Source organism: Primulina tabacum, chromosome 4 (genome assembly GCF_025594145.1).
Source record: "Primulina tabacum isolate GXHZ01 chromosome 4, ASM2559414v2, whole genome shotgun sequence".
NCBI lineage: Eukaryota > Viridiplantae > Streptophyta > Magnoliopsida > Lamiales > Gesneriaceae > Primulina > Primulina tabacum.
Window position 1 is genome coordinate 45,512,942 of NC_134553.1, and position 20,720 is coordinate 45,533,661.

At 34.8% G+C, this 20,720-nt stretch overlaps 2 protein-coding genes across 3 annotated transcripts; both read left to right on the forward strand.

Moving 5' to 3' along the window:
• The first annotated feature begins 70 nt into the window (after nt 1-70).
• On the forward strand, nt 71-8,396 carry LOC142543429 (uncharacterized). The gene is made up of 3 exons (XM_075650680.1): nt 71-1,025; nt 5,415-5,722; nt 7,859-8,396. Exons 1-3 carry the CDS (start codon nt 127-129, stop codon nt 8,215-8,217), a joined length of 1,566 nt encoding a protein of 521 aa, XP_075506795.1. The 5' UTR covers nt 71-126; the 3' UTR covers nt 8,218-8,396.
• A 147-nt stretch (nt 8,397-8,543) lies between these two features.
• Nucleotides 8,544-19,680, forward strand: LOC142543431 (cysteine synthase-like). Of its 2 annotated transcripts, XM_075650683.1 has the most exons (10): nt 16,858-17,103; nt 17,199-17,308; nt 17,444-17,501; nt 18,082-18,345; nt 18,493-18,630; nt 18,727-18,778; nt 18,902-18,981; nt 19,068-19,127; nt 19,253-19,333; nt 19,434-19,680. In XM_075650683.1, exons 1-10 carry the CDS (start codon nt 17,059-17,061, stop codon nt 19,524-19,526), a joined length of 981 nt encoding a protein of 326 aa, XP_075506798.1. In that variant the 5' UTR covers nt 16,858-17,058; the 3' UTR covers nt 19,527-19,680. The 2 variants fall into 2 exon arrangements, with proteins under 2 accessions (XP_075506799.1, XP_075506798.1); XM_075650684.1 differs by lacking the exons at nt 16,858-17,103; nt 17,199-17,308; nt 17,444-17,501 and adding an exon at nt 8,544-9,264.
• Nucleotides 19,681-20,720: the final 1,040 nt, after the last annotated feature.

The following is a 20,720-nucleotide window of genomic DNA, read 5'->3' on the forward strand; positions in this document are numbered from 1 at the left end:
CGAACTTTCCTTTAATTTTCTCTTATTGGTTGCTTTCACTCCAACATTTTTCTGTGTGTGTATATATATATCCATTGCTTCGCTCACACAATCTTCCATTGCACCGTAAAACTTTCCGTGTGTGAGATGCCGGGCGGTAGCTCTTCCAAACAACCACATTCTTCCTTCTCAGCCCAATCCCACCACCGCAAATCCCGTTGGGAAACATCCTCTTCGACGGCTGCCGCCTCCACGGCTCCTAAATCAAAACCTTCTTCTAATCCTACCGCCGCTGCCGCTGCCGCTGCCGCTGCCGCCTCCGCCATTCCTAGTAGTAAAGATGCTAACAGAAAACCTTCAACCCAACAGTCCATTCCCAGGCCGGAAAACCCATCTCCAAGGCCCGATAATCCGAACTCTTTATCAGGGCAAAGGTTAGTTTTCCCTTTCAACGAACCACCTCCGCCCCCATCTTATGGATTCCACATGCTCGACCGCCGGAGCATAGTTCTTGCTGATGGCTCTGTACGATCTTACTTCGCTTTGCCCCCTGATTACCAGAACTTTACGCCTATGCCACGATTGGGTTTTCGTCCTCAATTTCGTGGACCGCACGAGTTTGGGTTTGATAGGCCTCCGTTCCCTATAACACCTGAATTTCCTGGTTCCAATGCATGGGCAAGGGTTCCAGAGTTTCGGAATCCGCTCGAGAGTTCATTGAAACGTAAGTTTGGGGAAGATGAGAGGGGAGCTATCGATGATGGGTTCGAGCGTCAAAGACAACAGCTTTTACAGTATGGAAATGTGAATGGTCCAGGACCTAGTTCTGGGTATAATTTTGGGAGAGGTGAGGAGATGAGAGCCTCTAAGAATCCGAGGACTCTCGAGGGGAATGCGAGTAAGCTTAAGCATAGCGAGGTTGACCAGAATGCCTTAAAGAAGGCGTTTTTTCATTTCTTGAAGTTGATTTTCGAAACTGCAAGTCAGAAAAAGAGTTATTTGGGGGATGGGAAACAAGGATCTCTTCGATGTCTTGCTTGCAGCAGGTCTGATGGTGATCAATATTTCAGATTTCATTATACAATACATTTTTCCAGCGTTTTCTTTGTCACGATTGTGTTGCACAGGCTTTGTTGTGAGTTGAGTGTTTGCAAATACATGTGCTTAGGTCTTGATAATTTGCTTAATCCCCGCAACTAATGGGGTTCAGGTAAGCAGCCGTGAACAATTTTAGTAGTAATAAATTAAGTTTTTCTGTAGGAACTATGGGATATTTTGGTTTCATTTGCGGCACTTTAGGAGGTAAATTCTCTGAACATGTGTTTTCGGTATGAAAATATAATATTCATTACAGGTACGGGCACATCAGTAAAGTAGCAATTAAATTTTTCTGTTGGAACTATGGGATGTTTTTGGTTTCATTTAAGGCACTTTAGGAGATAAATTCTCTGAAAATGTATTTTGGGTATGAAAGTATATATTCATTTCCGTTACGGGCACATTTATCGTGTCCAGTCATTCTTATTTGTCCTAACTTGTTAGTGGAAAATTTAAAATGCCGAAGCGGGTTCTACGGGTTCTTTTTTATATATAACGGTCAAATAGGTAAATATGGATAATGTTTTTGGCAACTCATAATTGGGATATTCTATGAGGTATCTTATCATTGTAATACAACACACATAAACATGTATATATATGCACGCGCGCGTGTGTATATACATATAACTTTATAGATAGTTATGAGATGGTTTTCTCGGGAAAAAATATATGCGATACCAAATGGTAATCCATAGTCTCTTGCTTTATGTAAAATTTAGATTCAGATGCTTGTATGGGTATAACCACATCGAGTAATGATAATTTCTTCTTACCAAGTTTTATCTTTTTTTCTGCCTGCCCCTTTTCCATTCCATGTTATGTTGTTCCTTCCACAGTTTTTATGCCCAATACACTTGATTGCCCATTTCTCGCCCAACCCTTTAGAACTTCTTAGAATTTTGGAAATAAGCAGCTTGCCATTTTCTTCCAGCCATTATCTTGCAGTTCTAGTGAACCATGATACGAAATATTTAGATTAAAATATCGCAGTATATTTAAATATTTTAGGAAATGTATTCGGTTAATTTAGGCATAAATAAAACGATGGTACCACACAAAATATATTTTCACGTTTCATGTAGAAACTAAGGTTATATAGCAGGAAGATTTATCCCAACCGAAATGTTGCTTAACATGATGCATCGTTGTTACTCTTTTTGATTACTTTACATCCACAGAAATACATTGGAAATTATTGTGTGGTTTTGTTAGTGTTGGCGGAGTTGATAGCTTGATAGTAGGTGATATGATTATGATGAAGGTCTACACCTCAACTGGGGTGCAATAATTATGCACTTGGCTTGATATGAAATGTCCTCAATTCGACTCTCCTCATTAGCTTTACTAGAATAAATCAATGAGCAGTCAGCATTGACTTTCACATATGGTCTTGTTGAAATTGCGTCTGATTCTTGTTTATGAAGGATAAGATTAAGAAGAGACAGTAGATTGTGTAGAAACTAAAACAACTGTGATAGGCTTTAAATACTGCTTTGATTAGTGAATAAAAATTACTAAATGAAGGCTACAAAAATTAGATACATGAGTAACTCTTAAGCCCATCCTACCATAATTAATCGCCTCTAATTGGTTAGAATAAGTGAACCTAGCCCAGAGCCTAATGAAGTCTATCTTGGATTTTAATTTGACCGTTCTACTTTGAATTTCCAAACATATCCTTTTTCCCACTTTTTGCGTTTCTTGCAATCGTCAATTCCACAATCTTCAATTTATTCTTATTTCCATCCCATTGGTGAATATCAAAACGCGTGAGTGACCCTCCATTAATTTTCGTTGATCTTGGTCGGGATCCGATTAGATGTGAATTGGTTTTTAGCTTTATATGAATTTTCAAGTTTTATACTTTTGCTGCAGAACATTTTTCTATCTACAACGGTTCTCGTTGATCTGTTATGTTTCTAGTTATTGGTAGCTTTGAGCCTTTAATAGCTAAAGTACTCGACTGGAACTGTTTTTTGTGGATTATTGATTATCAATTTTCATATATGCGGTTGATCCTTGCCATAATAGATTGCAGAATTTTGAGTACATTCACTCTAACATGAATGAAGCACAATATGTGTTTTCTTAACCAAAAAAAAGCGAAGACTAACAGTTTTCTTGAAATTCTTGTTTATTTTTTTGGATCCTTTACACGTCCAATTTTCTTCTAATTGTTTGGCCGCTGATATTTTATGTTCTTTGTTTTTTCTCTTATTGGTTGTGTTCTTTAGAAGGCTTGTGCTGGCTTTGCAGAAGTTTATTTATCTGATTTTTTGGTCTCAGTAGATGTCCTATTGCTGCTTTTGCAGATGGCAAGATTTGGCATATTGAGTGGTTCTAAATTTGATATTAGTTTTGTTGACATCATAATTGATTTCCTGTCCATACTCGTCTCACAATGTAGCCTGTGATGTGGAGTCCTTGAAACATGTTATGTATATAGGATTTGTTGGTATGTCATTTTTGATAGTTATTGGCTACAACTGATGTACTTAAATTTTTTTGCTTTGGATACATACAGAAGGTGGGAAAGTTTTGCGATATGCTACTTTCTTTACTCAAAAATGTCTTCTTTGTCTTATCTTGTTTAACTGCATGATTTCAAAATGTTAAGTCCGCATTTAATTTATAGAAGATTATCTTCTACATAATTCTGAAATTAAGATGGGATGCTAAAACACAAAAAGATTGGAAATTTATGTTTCCAAAACTTGAGCAAATCTTTAGGAATTGAAAGATTCAAGGAATAAGTTGTTCGTGACCTAGAAGTCTGTGATGGGGAGGCCTTGAAACATGTTATTTACATGGTATTTGTTGGTACGTTGATTCTGATAGACATTGACTAGAATGGATGTAGTTAACTTATTGAGTTTTGAATAGATGTAGAAGGTAGGAAAATTTTGTGATATACTACTCTCTTTGCTTCAAAGTATTGTCTTGTTTCTCTTATTTAAACTCCATAATTTTAAAAGATGAAGTTGTCATTTAATTTATACGAAGATTACCTTGAACATAATTCCAAAATTAAGATGGAACAGTAAAATACAAATGTATAGGAGATTATGCTACCAAAGAGAGTGAACCATTGGGAATTGAAAATGTGCGTACCTTGGTGACCAAGAAGTTAAATTTGTTGAGACTCCAACTTTGATAAGAAGAGATTAAAATTGATGATTGAGTTTTTTCTATATCTTATAAAATGTCATCTGTGTGATTGAGAATTCCGTGCTAGTACTTCTACTTTGACTTATTCTGGCAAATGAGCACCTTATGTGAATATATGAGTCAAATGTAGTAATTTATGTTCGCATGCTTTTGAACGTCATTGAGATTTGCTGATGATCTCCTGTGATTCTTGTGAAATATCATTAGGGCATATGACCTCAGTTCAATCAATGAGTAAAGTCTCATAGTTGAATAGACTCAAAATCAGGTCTGGCTATTTTTTTTCTAGGTTTGACCAACTGGTATTGCACAAAACTTTTTTAGATTTCTACCTTTTAATAACCAAGTTTATAAGGTGTGCTTGGATATGTAAATGCCTTATATCCCTGATTTTAACGATTCAGTTTTTCCACATGTTTCCCTTAGATTTATCCTTCTGACTTTACTGGATATATGGTAGGTTTATGTAGTAGCAACCCACAGCTTCTAGAAATCATGTTGCCTTTCGATGGAATGATTACAATTTAAGATAAGAACTTTACAATGAATTTTAAATTACTTTATTGTAGATGGATTTGAAATTCATTTTATTAATTGATATAAAAGTTTGAAATGGTAGGGGAATAGTTTGAATTTCACTGTACTCAAAGCAATCCAAACAATTGTAATCAATTTATATATTTAGTTTCAAATCTCTGAATCTGAAGTATGTTAAATTTTCAGACCGGTCTTAATTGTTTGTGCAAGTCTATTAGTACCTAGTTGGCGCACTGACTTTGTGCCAAGTTCTAAGGTCTCTTGGAAGCTGATTTGTGCATTAGCAAGTATCATAGCCAATAATTAATCCTGCAAATGGAAATAATTTATGTCATCTATTGATATAGATGATTGGATGACTCTATAAAGTAAGTATATCTAAGTTGAGACATTTTCAGAGACATCTATATCGGTCAGATGTTATCCAACGCTGAGAAATAATTTTCTTTATAGTTACCTATCTATCAATATTATTTTCACGTGTTGATTAGTTGACTATTGAAACCAATGAATCCTTCATGATTCGGGTTCTGTCAGAAAATTTGCTATAGTTATATATTGTAATCTCATTATTGTGCAAAATTGTCTGTGTCTGAGAACTTCAACACGGTTTTGGCATGAAAAAACAGGGCTTCAAAAGATTTTCAAGACATGCATAGCCTTATCATGCATGCATACAACTCGGACACGGCTGAATCAATTGTGGATCACCTGGCCTTTCACAAGGCTTTGTGCATTCTTATGGGCTGGAACTATTTAACGCCTCCTGATAACTTGAAAGCCTATCAGAAATTGTCTTCTGATGTTGCTGAGGCAAACAAGGATGATCTAATTATGTGGCCGCCTTCAGTGTTAATTCATAATACCATCACTGGAAAAGGTAGAGATGGACGTTTGGAAGGTTTAGGAAACAAGGCAATGGATAGTATTCTTAGAGGTATCATGCACAATTCTTTTTAATGTTTTTCTTATTATTGCGAGATGTTCTTTCAGATTGTCTGGCAATCTTGAATGGCTGAACCAGTAAAGCATTTTTGTTTTGTAGGATCCACTAGGTTTTCGTGCCCTTCTAGATTCTTAATGGCACATCCTCTGCAGTTTGAGATTTCACTTGTTGTCTGCTTCTCATAATGAATTTGTTGCTTTCATTATTCCTCTTTAATATTATTAATTTTACCCCCGCAACCGACTGTCAATGTTTTAGTGACAGATGACTGGTGTGCTTTATAATTGTTATAATATTTTTTGTCTATTTATTTTCTTTTATCAGGCAACAGCTTTTCTTTGCATTTGGTATATTCCTTCCTATATGCTCTAGAATAGATTTTTCAGTTGGGGCCGGGTTTATCTTAAGTTTCTCCAGGCTAATTGGTCAGTGATTTGAATGGAATGTGGTATAATTTTTTTATGTTATAGTGATACCATTTGACCTAATGAAGTTACAGATGCCCTCTATGATATATCGGCTTTACCCTCTAAATTGTGTGGTTCTTTATCACTGCAAGAGGGTGTTTGACTAATGATAACAGGCGTCCTACTTTAATTGTATCCAATTCATTATCCATGATAACCATTATCTGCTAAATTAATTTTATTTTTACGGTTTTCCATACTTGGGCCGTTGATCTATTTTTGTAACCGAGTATAATATCGCTTCAACAGCATATCACCTAGGTTCTGAAGCTTTTCATGAAGTGCGTCATATTGTTTTTCACATCCACTATCTATATTTGCTGCATCAGTGTGCTTGATAGATTTTAGTTTATGCAATTTGATGATTAAATTTTCTTATGGAAAAAAGTTGAAGCTCATGGCATCCATGCAGCAACTATGCATTCTATATTCAAATAAGAAGTTATTTGCCTTTTTATTTGGTGGGATTTCTCTATTATTTTAAGAACGTGGCAGATAAACGGATCTGCCCTTTCCTTTTTCTGCCTGAGGAGTTATTCTATTTTATTTTTTTAGAATTTGAGGGCCCAGTTTCAATGAAAGGAAGTTCTAGTATGTGCAGGTTAGTTAATTAGGATGACTTGGACCTTGGATTCATCTGAATTTTCCTCCTCATCAAATTGATTGCTCTGGTCTCCTTAAGCTTATGTATGCATTTTAATCAGGTGCTTGTGATTGCACGTCTTTTTATCAGCACATTATTCTCCCTGTTCGTTTTCTCAATCTTGTAGCGGATTAGTGTTCATTTATTTTTATTAGAGTGACTGTAAACGTTCTCAGATGGTGTTTCCTTTTGAAGATGGCTGCTCATCTCTGTCATGTTTGCAGTTACCTGAGCTTAACCTCCCTTAATTTGTAGATCTTATTTTATTAATTTAAGCTTTTTATATAATGGAAGGTTCCTTGTCCCAAACTTAGTATCTTTTTTGATAGGTGGTCCAATGGATAAGAAAAATATCATCCGATTGGAAGAGATTATTCATAGAACATGAATAGATGAACTCCCACTCCCAACAAATTTAGTGATGTCTGATGAGTGGATATCAATGGTGATAATTTCTCTGTCTATAATTTAGATAGAAATTTTGAACTAGAGTAATAGGGCGTTACAAAATTTTGAACCTGACAGGATGAATAGAGATGGCAAGTGTATCTTTGGATGTAGAGCAAAAACAACCGCCCTTTTGGCAATTGAAGGCTACCTTTCATGGATTTCCAATATTCTCTGTACCGTCTTCCGTGAATTTGACCGTAATTTGAGCTGCAAAAGTAGAAGTTTGCTTACTGTTAAGAGCGGCATAGGCTGATATTACGGTTGACTGATCTATATTTTATAGCTGCATAGTTTTTGACACAGCATTATTGTTTTCTCGTGTTCTGCTAGTTTATCTTCCATCTCTTCATCAACAGTCAATTCATAATGTCTTCATTTGACAGTGTATCTTGAAAGATAATAAGATGAAATATCAGGGTCGGATTGATGGCATGATCTTAAATATGTAGAAGTTTCATGCTTCATCTTGCTACAAATTTTGTGAAATTGGCCTTAGGATCTTGAATTGTACTATCTGTTAAATATTAGTGTACTCATTCCTGCCCTTCCACAAATCTTATGTTTTAGATCTTGGATTCCCTAGCGCCAAGTCAATGTCCATGCATTCACGAGAAGGCCATCTCGGCATCCATACAGTAAAATTCCCAGGCGACGAATCTGGTTTAAAGGAGGCATTGCGACTGGCAGAATATTTCATCAAAGAGAAGCATGGGCGAAATGCATGGGCCCATGTTAAACCTTCGATCACCCTTGGTATAGATGATGAAAACAATCCAAACCTTGTGAAACCAGATTCCAAGAGTGGAGAAAAAACGAGGGTTTTGTACGGGCATCTAGCTACTGTAGCTGATCTAGACAAGGTCAGTTTCGAGATCAAGAAGAAAGTTACAATTGTGAGCAGAAGGGAATTCAAGCAATCCAAATAATATATAATTGTTGAAACAATGAGTACCGAAGAACATGCATACCTTGAGCTTATGCAATTTGGTCGTGACTTGTGGAAACTACATGATTTATTGATGTTGTTTTCTTGAAACAAGACTTGTTTGTAAGAGTAGTACATTAACATAATAGCTGTGTCATCCTGGATCTAAACGATTTTATTACCGCAGTATATTTCTAATGCTGAAATATAAATATATTATGTTTTCTTCGAAACAGTTTAACTTTGAACTAGATGTGTGCATTCGATATATCTGAATCTTCTTACATTTAGATGTGATTTTATGAAGCCTTGTGTGTGGTGTGGAGGACATGAAATAATTTGTGATTATTTCCATTTTCTCTGTACTATTCAATAGCACAATATTATGAACTATTTTGTTGGACATTCCTTTAATTCAACCTCAAATTCTAAAACGAAGAGAATCATTTCTTGATTGTTCTTTGAATCAATTAAGCACCAGGGTTAATCCAAGTGTATTCATATTGAATCAATTACTTCGGAATCTCAGTTTATTAAAAATGTATGTTGTAGCGAATGGCCTAACTTGACATTATCAGACATGGAAAACTTTGTGAGCATTAAGCAGCCTACCCAAAGCAGAGACTAAAATGGGATTAAGTGAGATATACAATGCCTGCAATTGCCCCGTTTAGTTCAAAATAAAAATAGCTCCAAGTGGAAAACATTCATAATCTCTGGCTTGAGCTGACAAAAGGGCCGTTGAAGAATACTCCAAAAGAGAACATACATGGCTGGAATTTGTACTTGAACAATGTTGTTGATGGTTGTGTCGCTCGTATGGTGGCTAAGCTGGAGTACATATTGCCAAGTTCTAGTGTCAAGGATAGGTAACTGTTCAACTTCACTTTGAATCATCATATCAGATTTTTATCAACTTTTTGATTCGGATGGGCACCTTTTTTCAACATCTATGCATTTTTTCCTTCAGTTTATTATCCCCTTTTGCATGATAGGTTAGAGTATGATTGCATATACCGAGGCACGGGGCCTCATCGCACCTGGAGAGGTTAGCTGATCATCTTCAGGGGTTTAGTGCACTGTTTGATTAGTAACGGGCTTGAAATCATGATGGATCCTTTTTTAAGGTGATAGATAACCTTTCACAAAATTCCATCGAGGACTCTGAACTTGTGACCATTGCGATTTTAGGTGCAAATATCTTACCAACATTCTGCTCTATCATCAAATGGATCAACATTTTCTGATTGATTCGACAAGGGGAAACACTGGTATCGGGTTGGTTTTTGTAGCAGCAGTTAAAGGTTTTAAGCTTACCGTTGTCATGCCTGATTACACGACTCTTGAGCGGAGTTGTTCTCCATGTATTTGGCGTTGACTTGGTGCTCTCGGATCGTGCTAAGAGATTACCAGGTGCTCATAAGAAAGCTGAAGAGATACGGGATAACACACCAAAGTCTTTCATCTTTGTGCAAACTGATAACCCTGCAAATCCAACGGTGGTTAAACTGCTTAAGCAGGGTGGCTAAGTCGTTGCGTCCTTCTTAAATTTTTCTATAAACCGATATAATTTTATGATAACATTTACACAAAAAACATAACTTGCTTCCAGAGACGTATCCAGAAAATATTTTGATCTTGGGTTGAATGACTAAACAAACTAGCATACTACTAGCTAAGGAACAATTATTCCTAGCGGTAACAAAAATGCATTAAACTGAAATATCAACATGAGACAAGTCATGATTAATCTAAGAGGGCATAGCACTTGGAGCAATCTTGGCACATACAATACTGCAATAATCTTTCATCATTAACAACACGACGAAAAATTAAATATTGTCATTGCGCTAAAATCCCATTAATCAAAACGCAGAAGCATGCTTTTGAAAACATTGATTTAAAATAAGAAAGGCAACAATGACGAGACCATCCATTTCTAGAAGAGTAACGTGTTTACTGTTGAAAGTAAATTAGTCGGTATTGAGATGGGAACAAACCTAACGGCTATGAAAAACCCTCAAGAAATTGGCTAAAAATTTTAGTAAATTAAAAAGTCAAGGCTAAATTTTTTTTAAAAATAAAACTCAATCCATATTATTAATTAGGCCCAAAAATATACCTTGAGCTTCCATCCCTGCTTGCTTCTACTAATTTTTGCGTTTTAGTTTTGATATCCAATATAAAATTTTGGTCCCACGGCTGTAAATTTGGCCTAAGACTCTTTTGTTTATTTCAAAATATATATTGATGACATAATGATTTATGTTATGAAAAAGTAAAAATTTATGGTAAAAAGTAAAAATCTCAAACTCTCAAAATTATCAAACTATACACTTTATAATATTTTCTCTCAACTCAATTGTGTCAAATCTTTACAAATAGAGACATATTTATAGGATTTCTTTGGAAAACAATCCAAAAACAATTTCATCATTATATACATCATCACACACTAATTTTCAATATTCAACACCTAATTTTCAACATTCAACATTATAATTTTCAATACAAATATTTTTCACATTTTCAACACTCCTCCTTGTGATGATGATCATAATACAATAATTGTTTTCATTACGTGTTTTTATACTGCCTCGTTAAAAAACTTACTAGGAAAAACTCATTGGGATAAAAACCATAGTAAGGGAAAAAGAGTGCGGTCACGTAAACTCCCCCTCATGTTGACACGAATAATTTTTCACAAATTTCGTAAATTACGCATCCCAATATTATATATGTGATTTCTGAATATTGTCGTAGGAAGTGTCTTTGTGAAGAAATCTGATGAGTTTTTACTTGATTGAATATGACGAACATCAATATATTTATTCTTCTCAAGCTCCTTGGTGAATGCGAAGAACTTAGGAGGAATATGTTTAGTTCTGTCGCTTTTTATGTATCCTTCTTTCATTTGAGCAACACATGCATCATTATCTTCATATAGTATCATAGGCTTCTCGTCGAATGATAATCCGCATGAGATTTAGATATGTTGGGTCATTGATTTTAACCACACACATTCACGGCTTGCTTCATGTAGTGCAATAATCTCGGCATGATTTGATGAAGTTGTTACGAGCGTTTGTTTCTGTGAACGCCAAGAAATTGCAGTGCCTCCACGAGTAAATACATATCCAGTTTGGGAACGTGCCTTGTGTGGATCAGATAAGTATCCAGTATCGGCATAATCAATTATACTTGGATTAGCATCTTTTGAATATAAAAGTTCCAAGTATGTTGTTCCTCGTAGATAACAGAATATATGTTTAATTCCGTTCCAGTGTCTCTTTGTTGGATATGTGCTAAATCTTGCCAATAAATTTACGGCAAAAGATATATCAGATCTTGTACAATTTGTAAGATACATAAGGGCACCGATAGCACTTAGATATGGTACTTCTGGACCAAGAATATCTTCATCATCTTCACATGGACATAATGGATCCTTTTCTATGTTTAATGATCTAACAACCATTGGAGTACTTAAGGGATTTGATTTATCCATATTAAAGCGTTTAAGGATCTTTTCTGTATAATTTGTCTGGTGAACAAATATTCCACATTCTATTTGTTCAATTTGTAAACCCAAACAATACTTGGTTTTTCCAAGATGCCTTCATTTAAAATTCTTCCTTCAGTATGACACAACTTCTTGAATTTCCTTATTCGTTCCAATGATGTTTAAATCATCAACATATACAGCAATAATTACGCATCCGGATGTTGTTTTCTTAATGAAAACACAAGGGCATATTGAATTATTTACATATCCTTTTTTCATCAAGTGATCACTTAGCCGATTATACTACATTCGGCCAGATTGCTTTAACCCATATAATGATCTTTGTAATTTCACAGAATAACATTATCTGGATTTTGAACTTTATGCTTCAAGCATCTTAAATCCTTCAGGGATTTTCATATATATATTACTATCAAGTGATCCATATATGTAAGCTGTAACAACATCCATAAGACGCATTTCTAAATTTTCAGATACCGCCAAGCTAATCAAATACCGAAACGTAATTGTATCCATCACTGGAGAATACATTTCTTCATAATCAATTCCATGCCTTTGAGAAAAATCTTGTGCAACAAGTCGAGCTTTATATCTTACTATTTCATTTTTCTCATTTCGCTTTCGAATAAAAACCCATCTGTGTCCAACAGGTTTTACACCTTCAGGTGTAAGGACTATAGGTCTAAAAACATTACGTTTATTTAGCGAATCCAATTCAACCTAGATGGCATCTTTCCATTTTATCCAATCATGCCGATTTTTACATTCACCAAAAGATTTTGGTTCATGATCTTCATTATCATTTATGATGTCGATTGCCACATTATAATAAAATATCATCAATTTCTTCTATATCTTTTCGGTTCATATTTTCCAGTATTAATATAATTGATAGAGATTTCACGATTCTCGTCAGTTTGTGGTTCTGACAGAACATTTTCATCATCATGTGTTTCTTCAGAAACATTATTCTCTATTTTGTGATCATCATGTGTTTCTTCAGGAACATCATTATTTATTTTGTGATCATCGTGTTTCTTTATAAATTTTTTTTCGAGGATTTTTATCCTTGGAACCGATTGGCCTTCCACGCTTCAGGCGTTTTACGACATCATGAGTTTTTTTAATTTGTTTCTTTGGAATTTCAATTCGAGCAGAATCATTTACAACATGTATATATGATTTAATTACCACTTTGTATATGTAAATGCATCTGGTATTTGATTTGCTATTCTTTGCAAGTGCACAATTTGCTGTACATTTTTCACATTGTTTTGTTCTTGGATCCAGATGTAACAATGATGATACATACCATGTAATTTTCTTTTCGGTATGTTTCTTGTCTCCCCCTAACATTGAGAAGATTTCCTCATTAAAATGACAATCAGCAAAATGTGCTGTGAACACGTCGCCTATCTGAGGTTGAAGATATCGAATGATTGATGGATTATCATAACCGATATAAATTCCAATCTTTCTTTGAGGTCCCATTTTCTTTCGTTGAGGTGGTGCAATAGGCACATACACCATACATCCAAAAATTCTCAGATGAGAAATGTCTGGTTCTTTACCAAATGCAAGCTGCAATGTGGAGTATTTATGATATGCACTTGGTCTGATGCGAATTAATGCAGCGGCGTGTAAAATTGCATGTCCCCATATAGAAATAGAGAGCTTTGTTTTCATAATCATTGGTCTAGCAATCATTTGTAGAAGTTTAATCAATGATTCAGCCAATCCATTCTGTGTATGAACATGAGCAACATGATGTTCAACAGAGATTCCCATAGACATACAATAATCATTGAAAGCCTGGGAAGTAAATTCACCAGTATTATCAAGTCTAATTTTCTTGATTGTATAATCGGAAAATTGATTCCTCAATTTTATTATTTGAGCAAGTAATATTGCAAATACAACATTTCGAGTTGACAATAAACATAGATGTTACCATCTGCTGGAGGCATCAATCAATACCATAAAGTATCTAAATGGTCCACATGGTGGATGAATTGGTCCACAAATATCACCTTGAATTAGTTAAAAAAAACATTGGTGATTCAGTTTGGATTTTGGCTGGTGATGGTCTTATAATAAGTTTTCCAAGAGAACATGTTTTACATTGAAACTTATTATTCTGAAAGATCTTCTGGTCTTTCAACGGATGACCATGTGTATTTTCTATAATTCTTCGCATCATTGTTGAACCAGGATGTCCTAATCGATCATGCCAATTGGTTAATATTGAAGAATTATCAACTACCATGTTTGATTCAATGGGACTTATATGTGTATAATGCAATCCAGTAGGGAGAATTGGTAGTTTTTCAATCACATATTTCTTTCCTGATTTATATATGGTAAGACACATATATTTCTCATTCCCTTCATTCATTGTTTGAGTATCATACCCATGGGAATATATATCATTAAAACTCAACAAAATTCTTTTCGATTGTGGTGAATACAAAGCATCATTGATAAAAAAATTTGTACCATTAGGTAACAAAAATTGTGCTTTATCACAACCTTTAATCAAGTCTACAGGACCTGATATTGTATTCACCATTTTTTTGTTGGTTTTAGTTCCAAGAAATATCTTTTATCTCGGAGGATAGTGTGCGTTGTACCACTATCAGGTATGCAAACTTCAGCTTTGGTCATAGCATTTTCCATATTTGAACTTCAAAAAAATATGCAATGAAATAAAATTACTGACAATACATTTATAAAAATAAAATACAATACAATACATATGTAAAAATATAACACATGATAAAACATTATCATACGAGTACATAAAATATTTTACATATTTATTCCACCAGCAAATTGATCATTGTCCGAGAAATCAATCAGAAAATCTCCAGCATCAAAATGAGTTGAATCACACAAAGGTTCACTTTTTTCAGTGAAGTTGATCTCCTTTTCTTTCTCTTTTATTGATTCTTTATAAAGTTACAAAGGTGCTCAGGGGCTCGACAAATACGGGACCAATGTCCTGGAGTACCATATATGAAACAAGAACTTTCAATTCTTTTTGAGTGATTATCATTAACACTCATATTCTCATGTTGCCTTTTCTGTGGATAATTTGGGACGCTCTTTTGAGATGAGTTATAGAAATAACTATCTCGATTATTTTCAAAACCACTGCCGTGTCCACGATCACGACCACTTCCACGTCCACGTCCACGTCCACGACCACGACCTCGATTTTGACCAAAACCTTGTCTTTGAATTTGATTTTGGTTTTTAGGTTTAAATTCATTTTTACTTACATCATTTACTTCAGGAAATGCTGTTGATCCAGTGGGTCGGGACTGATGATTTCTCATTAGCAGCTCGTTGTTCTTTTCCGCCACAAGAAGATAGGCGATGAGTTCAGAATATCTCGCAAATCCACGCAATCTATATTGTTGCTGTAGAGTTATATTTGATGCGTGAAACGTGAAAAATATTTTTTCAAGCATTTCCGATTCTGTAACCTCAAGTCCACAAAATTTTAATTGCGAGATTATTCTATACATTGTCGAGTTGTAATCCATGACTTTTTTAAAATCTTGGAATCTCAACGTATTCCATTCATCCCGAGCGGTAGGAAGTATAACTTCCTTTATATGCTCGAATATTTCTTTTAATCCTTTCCACAAAGCCATGAGATATTTTTCAATTAGATATTCACATTTTAATCATTCGTCGAAATGTCGACGCAAAAATATCATGGCTTTTGCCTTTTCTTGTGCTGTGGATATGCCGTTTTCTTTTATGGTCTCATTTAGACCCAATGACTCAAGATGCATTTCTACATCGAGAGTCCATGTCATATAATTTTTCCCCGTAATATCAAGAGCAATGAATTCGAGCTTTGCCAATTTTGACATGGTGGTACTAAAAAAATTACGATGCATTTTATTAGTTAATGAATATTGCAATACAAAGTAATGGATAAACAACAAGTACAAGCATTCGTAAAAATAAAAAAAACACACGAGGATGATATTCTCCGATAAATACAAGACTCGTGAGTATGATAACAAAAATAATTAAAAATAACCTTGAGAAAGCCATCTTTTTTTTCTTCGAAAATTTGATGAAGAATAATTGTTTAGAGAAGAAGAGAAATTTGGAGTGATTGAATGTGTTTGTGAGATCATATTTATAGGGCAAAAACTAGCCGTTTTGTTTCCGTTTACGACCGTTGGTGTACAAAAAAATAAATGTATGTATTTGTATAATTTTATGATAATAATATGATGTATATAATATTAGTCATATTTAAATAATTATGTATATCATATCACATTATTATAATGAGGTGTCATAAGTTATTTTGTTTAAAAACCTTATAGGGTTTTATACTTGTCGTATCCCTCACCGGGAGTGTGGGATGTCGTCTTAACATCCTCCCAGGATTTATAACAAGTTTTTGAAAAATTTATTTTTATTATTTCTGAAGAACATTAGATTATATATTAAATATATACACAATAAATAAATAAACAGAAAAATAAATATTATTTTTTTTATCTTTTTTTTCTATTTTGGAGCTTGGAAAAATATGGAGGACTTTTAGAGCTTCGTGCTGATAATGTGTTATGAAAAAGTAAAAATTTATGAATAAAAATAAAAATCTCAAACTCTCAAAATTATCAAACTACACACTTTATAATATTTTTCTCTCAACTCAATTGTGTCAAATCTTTACAAATGGAGACCTATTTATAGGATTTTTTTGGAAAACAATCCAAAAACAATTTCATCATTACATACATAATCACACACTAATTTTCAATATTCAATACCTAATTTTACCTAATTTTCAACATTCAAGATTATAATTTTCAACACAAATATTTTTGACATTTTCAACCATTTATATATATAATGAGTTAATGTTCCCTCTTTCACTAAACGGTGGCTTACATAATTAATTTCATTACTGGAATCATTAACATGTGGATAATTTTCCACAGTTTTCTGTCTGTTAAATAATTTTCTTTATCTTTAATAATTTTGGGAGCAGTAAAGTTGGTGGATATCCTCTGATAGACATGACAGGAGCAAAAAATCTAGGCGATAACGTCGATGACTTCTATAATATAATCCTAAAAAATGTAGGAGACCTGTTCCAAGGCAAATATTGAAATGGGAGTAAATATGAGGTGCCAGTCGGAAAACGTAGTACATTTTAGAATATATGGCTTGACCCAAACCGATGACCGTCGAATTTTCCGAAAGAAAAGTTGACAGTTAGTTGAGCAACCATTTTGAAGTCACTGGCCGGTTGCATTCTTGGTCATTTCACTCGCAAATATGGCGGCGGCGGAGGAATTAGGAATAGCAAAGGATGTCACTGAAGTAAGTCTCTGCAAATTAATTGGGTTCCTTTTTAACTTCTTCTTGAATAAAAAGATCTGGGGCGAAACTTATTCTTTGGTTGAATTGTGTTTCAGTTGATTGGTCGTACCCCGTTGGTTTTCTTGAACAATGTTGTCGATGGTTGTGTTGCTCGTATTGCGGCCAAGCTGGAATACATGGGGCCAGGCTCTAGTGTCAAGGATAGGTATCTCTTCAACCTCTCTTTGAATCATCAAGATCAAATTTTTGCAACTTTTTTTATGGGGCCGAGTCGGTGCCTCTCTCGAATAGTTTTCTTTTCAAAAGAAGTTTTCTTCAGTTTATTATGCTTGTCTTGCAGGATTGGTTATAGCATGATTGCAGATGCCGAGTCACGGGGCCTCATCGTACCTGGAGAGGTTAGCTATTTCTCTTCAGCTGGATTTATTGCACTGTTTTGAATAAAGATTAGTTTCGCATCACGAATCGATGACTAAGAACTCGTAACCATTGATACTGTAGGTGCATATTATGTCTTCTTAACATTTTGATCTATCATCGACTGGATCAAGATTTTAAGTAGTGGGTGGGGATGTCTCTGTGTAAATTACCCGAGGAAAATTAATAAAATAAGGAGATTTCATTTGCAAATTTTTGATAGGATTCAGTTGGGCGATACTCTCCCTCCTTGAGAGTTGAGCATAACTCCACCCAAAAGCTGGCTAACTCCACCCCAAAAGTTGGCTTTGGACAACCCCCAAGAACTTATCGAGCCGACGTGTGACATCTAAACACCCCACGTTGGTTGGATTAAGTTATTATGAGTTGTATATATGGATTTGGATAATCCTTGAGCTACCTTTTGGGTGGAGTTAGACTCAACTCTCAATCTTAACAGTGTGGTGATTTTGGATATAGAATTAAAACCTACATTTGTGGGTAACAACTTTTGTTGTAGTTAACTTCTTTCTGTTTTCTTGCCTTGTATTTTCGATGAAGAACGTCCTCATAGAGTGTACAAGCGGAAACACTGGTATAGGGTTGGCCTTCGTAGCAGCTGTTAAAGGTTATAAGCTTATTATTGTTATGCCCGATACCATGACTCTTGAGCGGAGAATTGTTCTCCTTGCTTTTGGTGCTGAATTGGTGCTCACGGATTATGCCAAGGGGCTACCGGGTGCTCTTCAGAAAGCTGAAGAGATAAGGAATAACACGCCTAATTCTTTCATCCTTATGCAATTGGATAACCCTGCTAATCCAAAGGTAGTTAAACTGCTTACTGGTTGCTCCCTTTTTGAATTTCTCTGTAGACTATGTATTTTGTGAATCATATATACAGGATAATATAACTTGATTCTCCTGAATTTTTGTTTTTAGTTTTGCCATCTTAAATTAATGTTATTTGTGCAGATACACTATGAAACCACTGGACCCGAGGTTTGGAAAGGAACAGATGGAAAAGTCGATGCATTTATTTGTGGGATCGGTACAGGAGGCACTTTTACTGGTGCTGGAAAGTTTCTTAAAGAACAGAACTCTGATATTAAGGTTAGCTTTAATATTTCGATTTCAAGTATGTATCTGATGCTGGATGTGAATTGTGGTGCATTCATTAACTTTTTATACTGTGAAACTATGTTTTAGCTTTTTGCCGTGGAGCCAGTCGAAAGTGCTGTTCTCTCTGGAGGAACACCTGGTGAGTTTCGGCTAAAGTTGTTGAATTTTCTTCTATGTTGACAGCATCATAAAAGGTTTAATCCCAAAACAATCGGGGCCAGATATATTGTGTGTGTATGTAATGTTTTTGGAAATGATAAAGGTGGACATAAGATCCAAGGAATTGGTGCTGGTTTTATCCCTGATGTTATGGACGTTAATCTTATCGATGAAGTGATTCAAGTAAGACTCTTTTGTTCCTTCGCTTCTTCTTTGGTCAATGTTCTACTCGGATGCAATGCATTAATTTCATCATATTATCCTTTTAGATATCTAGTGACGAGGCCCTTGAGACTGCAAAGCTTCTAGCACTAAAAGAGGGGTTATTGGTAAATTATTTAGAACTTCTTATCTTAGTCATGAAATGTCTGGTGGATTCTTTTGGATATTTGTCTGTGTATAACTTCAATTTTATGCACATATGCACGTGGATTGATTATGTGCTTTTATTTAGGTTGGCATATCATCTGGTGCTGCTGCTGCCGCAGCAATCAAGATTGCAAAGCGGCCAGAAAATGCTGGAAAACTTCTTGTTGTAAGTCTCATCAATTTTGCGCACACGCGCACACACGATAGAGAACATATTGGAGCTAGTATGTGAGACATGGTCTTAAATTAAAGTGGGATGAATACAGGTTATATTCCCGAGTTGCGGGGAGCGTTATCTCTCTTCTGTGCTGTTTGAGTCCATCAGACAAGAGGTGGAGAACATGACTTTTAAGTCCTAATGAACAATTGATGACACTCCAAGAATCAAGGGTGGATCAATAATCCACTTTGTATTTCAAAAGTGTTTCAACATTTTTATGTAGACTTTTTTTTTGGGGAGAACTTGGTTTTTCTTGCACAAAATAAAAATATTGGTTTTGAAACTCCGAATAATAGACATGGTCATCCCCTCCCTTTTCCACCACGATAAACACCCAAATAGCCAAATGCATTAACGAATCACGCCAATTATGTTGATAAATAGTCTTAAAAAGTAGCCATTTTATTTTAAATTTTTAAAAAATAACCATTATTGTATTGTGTATGTATAGTTGTTGCCTGTGTGAATAAGCTGCCAACAGATATCATTTGAGTTGAACTAGAGATATATCAAATTAAATCGAGTCGAAATAGAAATAAAATTTTAAAGTTCAAATTATATTCGAATCAGATATATTTGAACTCGAGTCGATTTGAAGTTCAATTTTTTTTGCTCGAATTAAGCTTAAGCTCGGTTTATAAGATTCGGACATGATGCAAGCTATTCGAACAACTGTTAAAAAATAATACTAAAATAAACTTGAGATATATTTATTTAACTTATAATTATATTATGTTAATAAAATATTAAAGTTTGTGAAAATAATTTGATATCAAGTTTGGCTTCAGAAAAAGTTCGAATATCTAAATTGATAATTTTGAATATAAATTAAATATTTATTGAGTTGAGTCGGTTTATTTGCACCTCCAAGTAAAAATGGTTTGGTGAGAGTTCCAAACATCGTAAAACCTCCAACGTAAAGATGCGCCTATTGAAAGCCATGGACAGAAGGTCAGGGGGTGTCAAAAGTGTTTTCGACCGAAAAAAGTTTTGTAAGAAAGGATTAAATTTTACAATGGATCTTTATTAAATTTAATCCATTATGAAATAGATACATCACACAAACATCGTTTATCAACGTGAGGAAAACCATGCTTGATTACATAATTATGACAATTGCAGCAATGATTATTTATATATTAAGGTTATATTTTGGGGATGTTGAGTTAGAACTGAGTTGACAAAGGATGTATCAGCCCTTCCTAGAACTAGAAAGATGCTAGATATTTGAGAATCGAAGGAGACAGGTGAATTGAGTGAGTCCTTCAGCAGGAGTGATTTTCCTCAAGCCATTTCTCGGCTGAAGGGCTAATCCAAGCCGGTTGTAATAACC

Bases quoted from the DNA above. Each gene is read 5' to 3' on its own strand.
- LOC142543429 (XM_075650680.1), top strand. From the start codon at position 127: ATGCCGGGCGGTAGCTCTTCCAAACAACCACATTCTTCCTTCTCAGCC. The intron at 1,026-5,414 runs GTCTGATGGTGA...ATGAAAAAACAG, and splicing joins CGATGTCTTGCTTGCAGCAG to GGCTTCAAAAGATTTTCAAG. The intron at 5,723-7,858 runs GTATCATGCACA...CTTATGTTTTAG, and splicing joins AATGGATAGTATTCTTAGAG to ATCTTGGATTCCCTAGCGCC.
- LOC142543431 (XM_075650683.1), top strand. From the start codon at position 17,059: ATGGCGGCGGCGGAGGAATTAGGAATAGCAAAGGATGTCACTGAA. The intron at 17,502-18,081 runs GTTAGCTATTTC...TTTTCGATGAAG, and splicing joins GCCTCATCGTACCTGGAGAG to AACGTCCTCATAGAGTGTAC. The intron at 19,128-19,252 runs GTAAATTATTTA...GCTTTTATTTAG, and splicing joins CACTAAAAGAGGGGTTATTG to GTTGGCATATCATCTGGTGC.